This window comes from Leuciscus leuciscus (assembly GCF_965113295.1).
Source record: "Leuciscus leuciscus genome assembly, chromosome: 12".
Classification (NCBI taxonomy): domain Eukaryota; kingdom Metazoa; phylum Chordata; class Actinopteri; order Cypriniformes; family Leuciscidae; genus Leuciscus; species Leuciscus leuciscus.
The window spans coordinates 3908526-3923504 of record NC_138736.1 but is presented as its reverse complement, the minus strand read 5'-3'; the positions used below and the strand labels follow the sequence as shown (position 1 = coordinate 3923504).

Here is a 14979-nt window from a genome sequence, read left to right as displayed (position 1 = left end):
TAATTCTGTCTCTACAGACGCTATCTGTCACCATCTATTTCTTTCCATCCTGCAACAAATAATGATGATTTTGTCAGAGACTGATTTCTAAACTCGTTCTGATCTGTCTGGCAATAACAACAAACGCGAGCTAACTTTGACAAACGAGGAAAGACGGGGCGAGACTCACCGCTGCTTGTAGAGGTAAAATCCGAAGCCTGCAAATATCAGGGCGAAAAAAGGCACAAGGATTGCTATGGCCACAGAGCTACTGTTTGTACCATGTGGTGGATTTGACGAATTATTACTTTCTGACATATTCAAACCTGCAAAGAGATTGAGAAATATGAATTTTCATGTTGCAAAATATGCATTTCAGTATGTCAAAGATGCATTAAAAGGACCTATTATGTCTTTTTACAAAGACTTGACTTTGGGCTCTACGAGAATCTGTTTTCATACTTGAAGATACACAAACCCCGCCTTCTGAAAACTCAATGAGCTCTGATTGGTCGGCTGGATCAGCGTGTTGTGATTGGTCAAGCACTTTGAGCATGTTTGTGACATGTCACGCCCCTTACCATAACTGCCAGTTACAACACACTACTAACTAACTCAACCAGGCCCCGCCCCTTTATTCTGCGTATGAATTATTTAAATGAGGAATATTTGTGACGTGTTCGTTCCCAGAAGAAAACTCAAGACTACAATGGAGGCGTTTCAGGGAGTTCAGAAACACTGACACACTGATATAGAGAATAACTCCCGCTGGAGGGACTTTTTTCATGCTCAAACAGCAAGGAAAGTTGAAGATGTAAAAAAACATAATAGGAGCCCTTTATTAAAAATTAATTGTCATACCTCAAACAGAGTGAAATACAATATTTTAAACAATGAATAAAAAAAACATCACAATCTCTTACCTAGCCTTTGCAGGCCAAACTGGCCGAAGTCTTTACCCTGTATAAAGCCTTGAAACACATATGTGGACCCGTCCGGTTCAGCAGACACCTGACAGACAACAATGAAACACATCAACGGGAAGCTATTTTCCACATATAATCACGACTGCTCACTCAGACTGACAATATAAATATGGGAGATAATCTGACTATGAAAATGTCAACATGCTGAAGTTTAGAAATCGACATCCGCTTTGAGAACCAAATGACTTGAATTGATTGAACTGGTTCACAAATCACATTGAATGATTCATTTTCTGAATCAAACTGATATGATTGCAGTAGATAACTAATAACTTGACTCCTAATTTTCCATTCCTAATAATACATAATAAAAGTCAGACTGAGCTTTATTTGTGTTTGCTCAAGTAGAAATGTGGAAGAAATGTACTATCTCATCATGTTATCTGTATTTCAACTCAGGCACAGGATGTTTGTACTTCATCCACCACTGCATTTTAGTGTATAACACTATATTCTTCTGTACAAAACAGCCTAAAAAGATAATAAGACACATTTGCACATACAAATCCATCCAGGGTCCACTGCTCTTCTTTGATCTTGCTGAGTGTGGTGGATGAGGACGCTTTCACATGATACACCAGCAGCATCAGACGTGCTTCATGGCTCTTATACACACCTGTGACGGAGAACAGAGAGCAGACAGCTGTCTACACACTCATGGAGATGCGTTTCATCCTCTTATTGCTCTCTTCTCGTCTCGGTCACTCTCTCTGTCTCAAACAGAATTGCTCACGCACGCTCTCTCTCGTTTCCTTTTAGTCTGGCCACAAAATAAAAGTATTGACAAGCCCTACATTATCTAAGACTCCGCTCTTTGTCTACAATCTCTCCTCCTGAACAAACCGCCCATTTTCTAAGTTTTGTTTTCTACAAACAAGAACCTAATTGAGAACATATACAGCTGGAAAACAGCAGGTACGATCAGGGTTATTATCCTAACTAAAACTAAATAAAACATGTCTGTTAATTGAAATAAAGCTGAAATTAAATAAAATATAAATCTTAGTTGAATACTTTTAGTTGAAAATAAGTTTAATTTGAAGCACAAAAATTATTAACTGAAAAAAAACAAAAAAAAAAAACAACTAAATTAGACCTAAATAGCAATGTTTAAAAAATAAAATTAAGTAAAATTACAAAAGTGCATAATGAAATTACTAAAACACTAAAAAACTCAAATTTAGGCTGCAGATGATAACTTCGAGCTCATTTGAACTTGAACTATAACTCAACAAATTTGCAAACACTCATAGGCTATGAGTACAGTTTTTTCAGACATAATGACTTGTTTTTTATTAGCTATTGCATTTGGACATATATTAGACATGATCAAAATCTACTTTCTGTCACAGTTTATGTTTAATATATATATATACACAGTACTGTGCAAAAGTCTTAGGCATGTTAAGACTTGCCTAACCCCCCCCCCCCCCCAAAAAAAATGTTTTAAGTCAGTTATTTCTATCTTTTGCTGTAGTGTGTCAGTAGGAAATATCAGTTTACATGTCCAAACATTCTTTTTGCCATTAATTGTAATAATCCAGTGAGATTTGTGTATGCACAAGGAGTCTGACAACAGCCGGTATGATCTGATCTCACCATCATCGAGTCCGTCTGTGATTACATGAAGAAACAGAAGAAACTGAGACAGACTAAATCCAGAAGAACTGCGGGAACGTCTCCGAGACGCTTGAAGAAACCTTCCTGCAAAGCTCCCTGAAAAACTATGCGCAAAAGCCGCTTTAAACGCAAAGGGTCGTTACACCATATATTGATTTGAATTAGTTTCTCGAAGTTATATCATAAATAAATTCAATTTGTGATTTTATTTTTGAAAGCATTCTCACTTTACAGCATTTTAACACGAGTGCCAGTACTTTACACAGTCCTGTAGCTCTGCAGGAAGGTTTCTTCAAGCGTCTCGGAGACGTTCCCGCAGTTCTTCTGGATTTAGTCTGTCTCAGTTTCTTCATGTAATCACAGACGGACTCGATGATGGTGAGATCAGATCATCCTGGCTGTTGTCAGACTCCTTGTGCATACACAAATCTCACTGGATTATTACAATTAATGGCAAAAAGAATGTTTGGAAATGTAATATATATATTTATGTATGCTTAAAATATGTTTAAAAACAGTATCCAACTGATCGTTTGATTTCACTCTGCGTGTGTGATTTACACTCTTGATGGTTTAGAGTTTAACCCTTTCATTGCTCTTTCAATAGCAGTGTCTACGTTTAATTAGACGATGTAAAGCATATGTCAGCTTTATAAAGACTCAGTGAGTCTCATGAGTGGAAGAGGAAGGTCTATTGATCAAACTCATTAACGGTCTCGTTTAATTTGACTCTGGATTCAATCAGATTCTGTGATAGTGGGAACACAGTCCTCATGTTTGCTTGCTTTGATCTGCAGTGTGTATTATAATGTGTTCAGTCAGTTGAGTAAATCTGCAGAATATAACAGTAAACCAACCTGAAAGCAGTAGTTCCATGTTGCTGCTTGTTAATGTGACATTAACTCTACCCGTGGTTTTATTAAAGCTTGTGATACTCAAAGTCATTGGTTGCTTTCTTCCCTTGTAGTTGTATGAGCCCTTCCAGATGTAGTTAGGAGCAAATACATCATCAGGAACTGTGAACAAATAAACAAATCGAAAGACAAACAAAATGTTAAATTCCATCCATGGACATTTATTATGAAATACATACAGTGATACTTACATACACACATTTGCATATTTTTTTAGTTCCTGAAATTTCTCTTTTGATTTACATTTACCTGCAAACCGACACAATCATCGCTATATTATATTGCCAAGTGTGAGAACTGAGAAATTAGTATTTTAGATTTTTTTTATTACTTAATTAAAAACATAACTAACAATTATTACATTATATAATGTGTAACATATCGTTAGCTAATGTTCATTCAAAAATAAAAATATAAAAGAAATATATAATTTTATTTATTTTTTATATATGAAATATATCTTATTATAAATATTTATATTATACATAAATTATATAAGAATATTGAAAAATATTTTTTATAAAAATATATTTCTATGTAAAATTATAAATTATAAAGGCTCTATTTTATAATATTCATTTTTTGTAGTATCCATTGCTGTTATAAAAACGAACTATACAATATAGACTTTTTTATCTACAATAAATACAGGTGAAACTCGAAAAATTTGAATAATGTACAAAAGTTCACGTATTTCAGTAATTCAACTTAAAAGGTGAAACTAATATATTATGTATACTCATTACATGCAAAGTGAGATATTTCAAGCCTTTATTTGTTATAATTTTGATGATTATGGCTTACAGTTTATGAAAATTTAAGCCATAATCATCAAAATTATAACAAATAAAGGCTTGAAATATCTCACTTTGCATGTAATGAGTATACATAATATATTAGTTTCACCTTTTAAGTTGAATTACTGAAATACATGAACTTTTGTACGATATTCAAATTTTTCGAGTGTCACCTATAAATAAATATTATATATACATACATTTATATTTATATACGGTTATATAGCACACCCTCCCATATCTTATAGCTTAAGCAAGGGAAATGATCAGGTCAAACTTAGCCATAATAAAGACAGCACAGTATTGAGTTATTGAGGTAAGATATTTAATATGGAGCCAGATAAGAAATAATGTGTTGGCCAGAGTTCTCAGATAACATGCCATGAGTCTTTACGAACACTTTCCCTGTAATCTACCACCTCAGAACCCAGTAGCTCAAAGGGTTTTCTGTGCCTTACTGATCCTGAGATCCATCAGTTTCTGGAAACGTGCTGGATATCCGGTTTGTCCTTTTTGACACAGACTCTAGTCTAGAAAGTCATATTTGCTGTAGGTGCTCATCATTACATCCGTAAAGCTTTGCAGGACACCAGCTTGTCTCCAACTTAATCCTGCTCTCCAAATATATAAACTTAAGATATGTGATATGCTCTACGAACGTCTGGCGAAGTTCAGTAGGATTATCTTATGATTCCAGTCGAGTATTTTGCAGCTGCCAGTCTACTCTCTACTGTCAAAATAACTGGAACACGTTTTCTCCTCATTAGTCCCCTCGTCCTGGAGCCAAAATAGAGCTAAAATTATTCATCCTAAATAAGGTGCACTTAACACTCATAAGTGGGTCTTTTCAAATGAAATCCCATTTCAGAATAAATGCACCCACCATTTAGTTTCGGACTCGGCGTTCCTGGGACCGGTTTAATAGGCTTTTCAGATAGTTTGGAGCCCGCTGGGAAAGAAAGAGGAAAAATGAATAAAGGCACTTATATGAAAAAAAAGATTGACAGATCAAATTGGCATCACTTTCATCATTTCAAGCATACAGTAACATCCCCAGGCAATAGTGTGATCCTCTTTCTTCCCTTTCACAAAGAAAAACCAGGTGACTGCAGACAGCAGGAGGTGTCACGGTCAACGTATCGAGCGGCAGAACAGATCATACGATACGAGGCTGTTTAGGACAGGCGCAGAAAAATGAGGTCCCATCACAGTTTGGAGAAGCTCAGGGAATTTTTTTTTTATAGACAATCACATCTGTTTATGTGCAGTAATTACTGGAAAGCCTGAAGTGTACAGCTGTGCGGCGCTCGGAGCTGCAGGAGGAAGACGAGGAAGACGAGGAAGATCAAATCCCAGCACTGCAGCGCGCCGGCCACACGCTAGCGCTAGACCCGAGCACACGCTAGCGCTAGACCCGAGCACACGCTAGCGCTAGACCCGAGCACACGCTAGCACTAGACCCGAGCACACGCTAGCGCTAGACCCGAGCACACGCTAGCGCTAGACCCGAGCACACGCTAGCGCTAGACCCGAGCACACGCTCACTCGGGCAGCAAGTGCAAAGTCACAGTGATCGTCAAGGCAAAATGTTGCCTGGTTTAGCAAAATGTGTGATAATAAACAGAAATGCATAATCACTATCAGGGGATCAGCACTTACAATTGAACACCATTTTAAGACTTGCACATCACTTCCATCGGCTTCAATGCGGACAAACAAAATCGCCCTGCTCAACAGGTGATACCTGTGATACCTTGATACCTGTTTACACCTGGTATCAAAACGCGTTTTGGTGGATGGGATCACAAGTAGACGAGAGAGACACATTCCTGTTTACACCTGGTGTTTCAATCCGTCTCTTTTGTCCACTTTCAACCACTTCTGTCCTGATTTCTTTCGAGGTGAGGGTCTATGGGCGGGTAAATGTACAGGCTTTTTCAGATCTTTCAATCTAATGGATGAAACAAGTTCACGCAATTTACATATGAACGTGAACGGAGACGACGGAGAAACACACGTAGAGCCGCAGCTTTAGTTTCCGCTCTGATAACCTTCAAGACCAGCCGAACGCTGTGAGTGTGTGTTAGAAATCAGGAATGGTGAGAGAACATTGTGCTTGGTATGTTTTTCATCTTCACACAAAACTTGGGTCTCCAGCCGACAAAGTTTAAATCCTGTCCGGCTAGAGCTCTTCCAATAATGTTTAAAGGAACCGTATGTAAGATTGTGGCCAAAACTGGTACTGCAATAACTTTCAAATTACTGTAGAGCGGTGTATCCCCTCCCCCTCCCCCTCCCCCTCGAGGTTGCCAGATAGGTTGCAGGAACCAGCAGGAACGTCGGCTGCTACAAGGAGCTTCCAATGGCAAGTGACGAGTCTTACACAGTAAGTTTTTTTTTCGGACTTTGTCACGACGTATTTTGGATTCATAACGAGGTCTTTTAGGTTTCGTAACGTTAGACATTTTTTATCCGACACGTTTGTAGCTGCAGCTGTGGTAACTAGAGCAGAACTGGCAACCCCGATGCCGAAACACTACTGACTTCGTGATTGGTAGATAGGTGGAGGGTGGAGCATCAGGCCAAAACACAACATGACAACATCAACATCAGTTGAGGGCTGCAACTTCACTTTTAAATGACACTATCCTGGCCGGACCACTGTTGTCAGTGATATAAGTATTTGAAATGAACATGATTTCTTAATGTCTAGTGACATATCAGGGCCATTTTATGATTAATTGAAATACATTTCTTACATACGGTTCCTTTAATGTTAGGTCAGGTGGTCGGTCTTTTGTGTCTGTTTGAACACATTCGACCACATGAGCGTTTACACTACGAAAGCAATCCGGTCGATTGTGTTTTCGACTACCTCTGGAAGTGGTGGAAAGCTCAAAACGTTTTAGACCCCGTTTACACCTGTATTTAGTGTCGTCCACTTGTGATCCGATCGACCAAAACGCATCTTGAAACCAGGTGTAAACAGGCCAGTACAAATGTACAAATGGACCCCTGTGCATTAAGCAAGTCAGGAAACGTTTTCCTCCACCAGCATCACATGCTGGACACTGTGCAGGACTTATATCTCTCATTCCCAAGACAAACTGATGCTGAATTGACTGCAAAAGCAGGTCCTATAAATGATTGTGGTTTCAGTTTCATTGTCCAACCCTTGTAACAACAAATGTTCTGTTTATATAAAACGCTTACATTTTTTGTTGGTAACACTTTATTTTACAGTGTCCTTACACATGTTACATGTACTTACCATAGTAATAACAGTAAATTATGCATAATTACATGCAACTAACCCTTAAACCAAACCCTAACCCAATAGTAAATACATGTAGTTAATTAATAATACTTCAATGTATAATTACACTGTAACACTGTTTTTTTTTTGTAGTTGCATTGAAACTTTATATTCTGTTAAGTGTTAAGTGTGCTGGCAGACAATGTGAAGTGTTTGATACCTCGACACACAGGCATCTTCCCAGTCCAGGTTCCATCGGACCGGCAGACCCGGTGTTCAGAGCCGCCAGACAAAAAGAAGCCGGATTGGCAGGTGTAGATGAGCGTGTAACCATAGGAGGGCAGATCCATGCCCACAACATCCACATGAGCCGGGCTCTCGGGCTGTTTACAACTGTGGGCTACAAAGACAAGAAAGAGTAATTGTCAAAGAGAAACAGAAGAGATGAAAGTACTATCCAGCAAACCATCTCGATCCCTGTATAATCAGACTTCAAACTTCAGTGGGCAAAATCAAAATGAAGTTTGAACTTTTAAGACAACATGGCGTGTTTTTTTAGAGGGAATCTATGCTCTCTCTCTCTCTCTCTCTCTCTGACACCACCATGTTCCTGTGCCTACAAAAGCTGGCGGAGAACCTTGAGAGTGGCAGACGTTGATGCATGCTGGCAGACGGCACTTAAAGGGAGCGCACCTTTACCTGTCACACCAGCAGATCAAACACAAGCCAATGCTCACCCAGTCATTCCAGCAGCTCCATCATCACTATGACTTTGATCAAAAGTAGCCGGGATTGGGGTTTTGGCTCAGTGCACTGGGCCCAGTTCTTTTATCCAAGACTTTGATAAGGGTTTCTATCCATGAGAGCCAGAACAACAGATACAGCCACAAAACGTAATCAGGCAAAGACACTATTATGGTTTCTAGCTACCTTGCTGTGTAATATGGGGGCGTAGGGATTATTGTAATTATTTTAAATACATTTCTGCTCATTTATTGAGAAAATGCCAATTAAATATTGCTTTGAATTTAATTTCACATTATTATTCATATTCGTTTAAAAACTGGAGGCCTCCTTGTAATATTGCCACCAAATCATACAAAAACCAAACCAAAACAACTTTTAAAGGAGAGACGAAAGTTTTAATGTTGTTTATATGTCTATGTGGTGTTTTTAATATGTGTAAATTCATGTCAACACTATTCCTGAGTATTTTCTCCTTAAAACTGCAGTGAATCAAAGCGTTTCTGGTGTTTCTGACGTCACAAACTACCTTGTAGCCAATCAGATCAACATGTGATCGTCAATGAGTGGATCTCTGAGCTGAGTGAGTGAGTGAGTGAGTGAGTGAGTGGAGGCGGGGCTCATTTGCATATTCATAGAACCACGTATACTAAATGAGGCTAGGGTGTCGAGTTACATTAAAGCTATTTTAAGGCAAGAAGACATTTTTTATCAAGGAAAAATGTCACTTTGGTGATCAAAGATGAGTTTTAAGGGATACAATTATTGACTACAGGGGGACTTAAAATGATGTTATGTATTTGATGTACAGTAAATAAAATTTACACTAAAACCAAAAAATACATAAATGACAATTACTTAATTTGGGAGAAAAAAAATCACATTGTGCTCATATATGATATGATCACAATTATCCCTGCTCACTTGAAAAATAAATAAATGTTTTTTTACATTAAACAGTCTACAGCTTTTTGCATGCAGAAGCCTGCCATAGCTATAAATTATATTAGAATACAGTCCACTTGTAGTAAATAAATTAATAAATTCTCAGGACAGAGCAAGGCACAAGAAAAAGAAAAAAAAACTACTTTATTTCTTTGGAGACCAATCTAGTGGAACGCTAATGGAAAGGACAGCCAGCCATTATCCAATTCTGCGTGAAAAATGAGAAAGATGATTTAGCACTCAGCCTGACTCTGTGAGTAGCCAACTGCTCTGTGTAAACAAAATTACAGTGCGTAATTACAGAATGATCTCGATTATTCTTGAAAAAAAAAGAAAAAAAAAGCTGTTTTATCAAAGATTTACAATTAAGTGGGGGAAGTGCTGTGTCTTCCTAGCCATCTCATTGGTTGAATTCCTAATTTTTGCAAAACAATGACAGAACTTTGGGGCAGTGGTATGATGCAAAATGTAATTAGCTTTTGAAATGCTTCAACTGAATGGCAATCTGTCTTGTGAAATTGGAGGCCAGCTGTTTTCTCGTTCTTCAGCCTGCTTTAATGCTCTTGATTTCGGAGCTTCTGTTGATCTCCAACGCGTGTTCACATAACAACGTCTACACAACTCGCATACGTCATGGTGCTCTCGTGAAAGCGTATTGGAGATTCATATTTTGTAAATAAAGTGGTAAATTATGTTATTTTTGTGCAAACAAAGCACTCACGTCGCTTCATAAATTTGATGTTAAACCACTGGAGTCACATGGATTACTTTAAAGATGTCTTTACTACCTTTCTTGGCCTTAAAAGTTGTTGTTGCGTAGCTGTCAATGGAGGGAAAGAAAGCTCTTAGATTTCATTAAAAATATCTTCATTTGTGTTCTGAAGATGAACGAAAGTCTTACGGGTTTGGAACGACATGAGGGTGAGTAATTAATGACAGAATTTTCATTTTTGGGTGAACTAACCCTTTAATATGAGCACAGAAGTAAACACATCCTGCTGTCTTTGGTGGAATGACTCCTTTAGACATGATGGATGTTGTGAGATGAATAATCAATGTCTTATGAATATGATTATTCCGTGGCTTCTTATGGAACTACTTTAATTAGCAAAGCAAAATAACTTGCCATTTGGTGTCTCAAATGCAAGTTAACTGATATTAATGTCTTGTTTATAGAAAAATTGGCATCTAAGTTTATTTAAGTTTAACTGACGCCACTGTTGTAGTCAACACCAGCTCCTTCAAATCAATGTCAAGACCGAGACCAAAACAGGGTAGAGTCCAAGTCATGACCAAGTCCATGACAAGACCAAGACCATAAAAATATGAACTTGAGGGCCAAGATCAAGAACATGATAATATGGTCTTGCACTCTGACTCAAGACCAAGTCCATATTTTCACGTTTTTGGTACATGTAGACTCAAGTCTGGACCTGAACTCAACTGTCTTCTGGTCTCAGTCTTGACTCGGACTCGAATGAGCTGTTCTCGACTATACTGGTGGACTCATTTCTTTGTAGCTCAATTATACAAATATATTCTGCATTGACCTTTATTTAATGAGAAACTTCCAACAAGTATAAATTGGAATTCTGACAGATTCCCATGAATGTGCCGTAGAAGAACCATTTTGGGCTCCCCAAAGAACCAATCAGTGACCAGTTCTTAAAATATTTTTTTCTCTCTTAATGTGTAGAACATTTTAACTCTTTCCCCGCCAGCATTTACTAAAAAAGTTGCCAGTCAGCACCAACATTTTTTATCATATTCACAAAACTTTCATTAAAATATATATATTTTTTAGCTTCATTCATTCTTTAACATCAAGACTTTCAGAACTTTCGGATTTGGAACGATTATCAAACCATAGATCAAGTAGTCCATCAACACCCCAAAGCTTCCTTTTCGTGGGTTCGACATTTAATTTGGTAATGCTAGGCAGTTTTGATTTATATACTGTTGAATGTTTGATGATCACGTTCGCTTACTTGTGCATAAACTTCACGTTCGCTTACTTGTGCACAAACTTCTATCCGCTCCTTCTGGTTTTTGCAGAGCTTGTTTTTGGATCCGGATATTCTGTACTATTTCAGAAGATGCACAACAGCGCCCCCTACCGTATAACAGTGAAAACACGCATTGCAGGAAAAACTTTTCAATGGCGGGGAAGAGTTGTGTCATAAATGACGGAAAATCTCTTTTGGCGGGAAAAGCGTTAAATAATCTAACGAACATTTTTCAAGAACCGTTTGTGTAATGGAAAGGTTCCATGGATGTTAAAGGTTCTTCATGGGACCATAGACACCAAAAAATAACCTTTTGAAGAGTGTATGGGGATAAGACTTACGGATGCACTCCGGCTGTGTCCCGCTCCAGGTGAGGTCAGTCTGGCAGAGACGTGTGGTGGAGCCCTGCAGCAGGTGACCAGGCTGACACTGGAAAGCCACCATACTTCCAACCTACACCAAACACACACACACACACACATCCCATCAGACACTGCGCTCCCCCACATCTCTTCTGGAGGCAGATTAAACAATATTAAACACCTAATACTTGCAGTTTGTGAACAAGTGCTTAACCCCAAATTATGGTCATTCTAAACCCTGCTTTTAACCCCAGGTAAAGGAACGTTTCACAGGGTTAGCACCGCTTTTTACACAGGGGTATGAAACCTTGCTCCGGAGCAGGAATAGTGCTGCTTTTGTGCTGTTAAAACCACACTGCGCTGCCAAACTTGTGTAATATGCCTCATATTCACGTGTGAAACAACACGCATTGTACATAAACAGTCATTTCAGCGTTTGTCAAACGGAGATGGAAAACGTATCAAATGGAGTGAAATAGTGACCCTTTCATTCTTGCCTTCATTCAGAAAAAACTTGTGTATTATAGCGCACCATTCGTCCAATCAATGACACTGACACCGAAAACATGCAAGTAAGGACGTTAACCCAGGGTATAGGAATGCACAATGTGAAACACCAGCTTTTGAAAACCCAGGATTAATTGTTAACCCTGGGTGAAACGTGAAGCAAGATAACCCAGGATTTCGTTTACCCGGGTTTACAATGACCCTGTTTCAAGTGTGACAAACCCTAGAGTTTTCACTCTTGAGGACAGATGCCGGAAAAGACCGCAACTACAAAGATGTGGCTTGAAATGTCAGATCCTTCAGGTTTCTTCTGCATCGCCGTACGCCATCTGCTTCCCAGACTCTCTCTCTTAAAAGCTAAAGTGGAAGTGTGCTAATGTCGGGTGGATATTCTCATATATGCTACTTACCTACTTTACCTACAGCTCAAGTAATCACTCGTACATGCACTTAGGAGGCCATTGTGACCTCCTTTCCGGGCCACTAGTGATGTAAAGTGCCACTTATTTCCATAATATATGGTAGCGCTCCTCATGCAAACGTGTTCGGCTACTATACGTTATCATCAGCAAGGTCATGGGACAAAAAAGTGTCGCATATATGCCTGAGGGCGTTGGCTGTGCTTTAGGATACAGAAGTACGATATTAACACATGTCACAGAGTGCATATTAGAGTGCATAGCATTTTAATTGATTAACATGTCCCCGCTCACTGCGAACACAGTTGACGAGTCATAGACACTGCTGCTTATCTGAGGTGTGCCATATCTCCTCTCGCCGACTCCAACATCATTAAACCCCGGAAAGCAAAAGAGCTTGACTAGCTCCTTTTTCTCCAGGCCAGACAAATGATTTACTGATATTTAGCGGTTTCATGAAGCCTCCGGAAGGCTTGACCTCTGATACTGTAAGGACTTGAATTCGTAATGCCAGCGATGAACACTCTTTCCTCAGCAATCTCAGTGTTTTCTGTTTTTCACATCTCTCTCAGTTCACACGTCTGTCCTGCTCTCCTGACGAAACATAATCAGATTTATTTGCACTCCCGAGAAGTTGATTTTTTTTTGTTGTTCTATTCGAGTGGTTCTCATGTGTTATTACATCCATGCATACATTTCATCGCTCCTCAAGACCACGCTTGGAGAGGAAAAGTCTTGAGAGGGCTTATTAATATTTTGTAGTGGATGTGAGGGAATGAAGGGCCTTCACCAAGTAGTTTGTCTGGAGTGGGTTTGAGAAAAACCATGAATCATTCTTAAGAACGCTTTCATGGAAGGAATAAGGGAAGATATGAATTAATTTGAAGATTAAAGGAATAGTTCACCTTTTATTTTTAATGTAATTCAAACCCCAGTGTTAATTTCTTTCTTCAGTGAAACACAAAACTTTGTGAAAGTGGTCCATCATGCTCGATATTCCATGTCATCAGAAGCTGTAGCTTCGGGTTGGAATGACGTACGGGTTAGTAAATGATCACAAAATGTTTCATTTTTAGGTTAACTATTTCTATTTAAGCAGTGGTTCTCAACCAGGTGGTTGAGACATAAAATGAAGTAAAATAAAGACAAAACAAGTATTTAAAAAATCCCAAAAATCTTATTTTAATTCACCATCTCAACAATGGTTTACTTTGATGAATTATAAAAGTGTGATTACTATACTTGGAAAAGTCATATACATTAACAAATTCTTGAGCATTTTTATGCTTATTTTTTAATCAATATAGATTATTCTAGTTACGGCAAGCTCTGAAATCCTAAAATATCAGGTAGAAATTGTGAGCTTCCTTTTCCAGTAAATATCACATATCTGGAAAAGTCATGGGGCGTTTGAACATTGTTGAGGACAATAGAGCAACAAAAATACAACGAAAGTCTAATAATATCTAATACTGTTAGATATTATAATATAATATAAGTTAAAGTTTAACCGAAAAAATAGCTTAATTTGGTAAATATTACTTAAATGATCCATTTCAGAAGAGTATTTGGTTATTCTTAGTGTTCATTTCTTAGTGTTTTGGTTTGTTCCTCTTTGGCTTTCATGAGAGCAGCACTCAAGCTGACATGAACCATGAACATTGAACTCTGACACAATGTTTTCTATTATATATGTGGTCGTCCTGCTATACCTTAAAGCCAAAGGTCCTGTTGAGAGAGCCATAGCGGGGCGTCCCAGGGTTCTCACAGGTGGTGCGAGTTGGCTCTGGGGAAAGAAAGGGAGAAGAAAAACAAAACAAATGAACATCCAGTCACATTCTTCATCTCAATATCTTCTTATCAGCCACAGGAGGCAGTTTCTTTCTCACCACCATAACAGCATTTCATCTCTCATAAATACGTGCAACATAGCCCTTCCTGAGCCCAGACACATCGCTCAGAGCAGTGCTAGGGCTTATGGTGATTGTTATGGGCCTGTGTGTTTATGTAAGTGCTGCAGCAGTGTCGTAACAGCGGTGTTTTGTGGAGACTCAGCAGGGGGCAGTGTTGCTGCAGAAGTGCTCACACACACAGATGTGCTGCTCTGTAATTGGGATGTAGAGCACATTTTGAGCTGACGCAGAGACCCTTGATTCAATGCAGGCGTGCAAATGACAGGACAACCTGCGAGGCTTACACAACCAACCCCTTTTCCATGCCGTTTTTTTTGTGTGTGTGTGTGTGTGTGTGTGTGTGTGTGGGGCTTCTAATACCGAGTCAGCACAGAGAAAATATATGACTGCATTGCCATATGGAGAAAAGAGTTGCAGACGGTGCTCGTGTTGCTTTGATTTTGAAAGGAGAACTGACTAGGAGGCCAAATAGGATTAAGTAAAAACTACTACATGCACATGGGACGTGTTCACATCTTCCCACATCCATAT

The 14979-nt window shown here is 38.7% G+C and overlaps 1 protein-coding gene across 1 annotated transcript in view; it reads right to left on the bottom strand.

Annotated features, from left to right (window-relative positions):
* csmd3b (CUB and Sushi multiple domains 3b) overlaps nucleotides 1-14979 on the bottom strand; it is a 466880-nt gene that overhangs the window by 3603 nt on the left and 448298 nt on the right. The window contains exons 63-70 of the mRNA XM_082185594.1: nucleotides 14248-14321; nucleotides 11589-11700; nucleotides 7773-7952; nucleotides 5180-5245; nucleotides 3443-3601; nucleotides 1469-1581; nucleotides 903-990; nucleotides 170-305 (exon numbers count right to left, since the gene is read on the bottom strand). Coding sequence (XP_082041720.1) covers nucleotides 170-305; nucleotides 903-990; nucleotides 1469-1581; nucleotides 3443-3601; nucleotides 5180-5245; nucleotides 7773-7952; nucleotides 11589-11700; nucleotides 14248-14321 — 928 coding nt within the window. The remainder of the gene's footprint in view (nucleotides 1-169; nucleotides 306-902; nucleotides 991-1468; nucleotides 1582-3442; nucleotides 3602-5179; nucleotides 5246-7772; nucleotides 7953-11588; nucleotides 11701-14247; nucleotides 14322-14979) is intronic.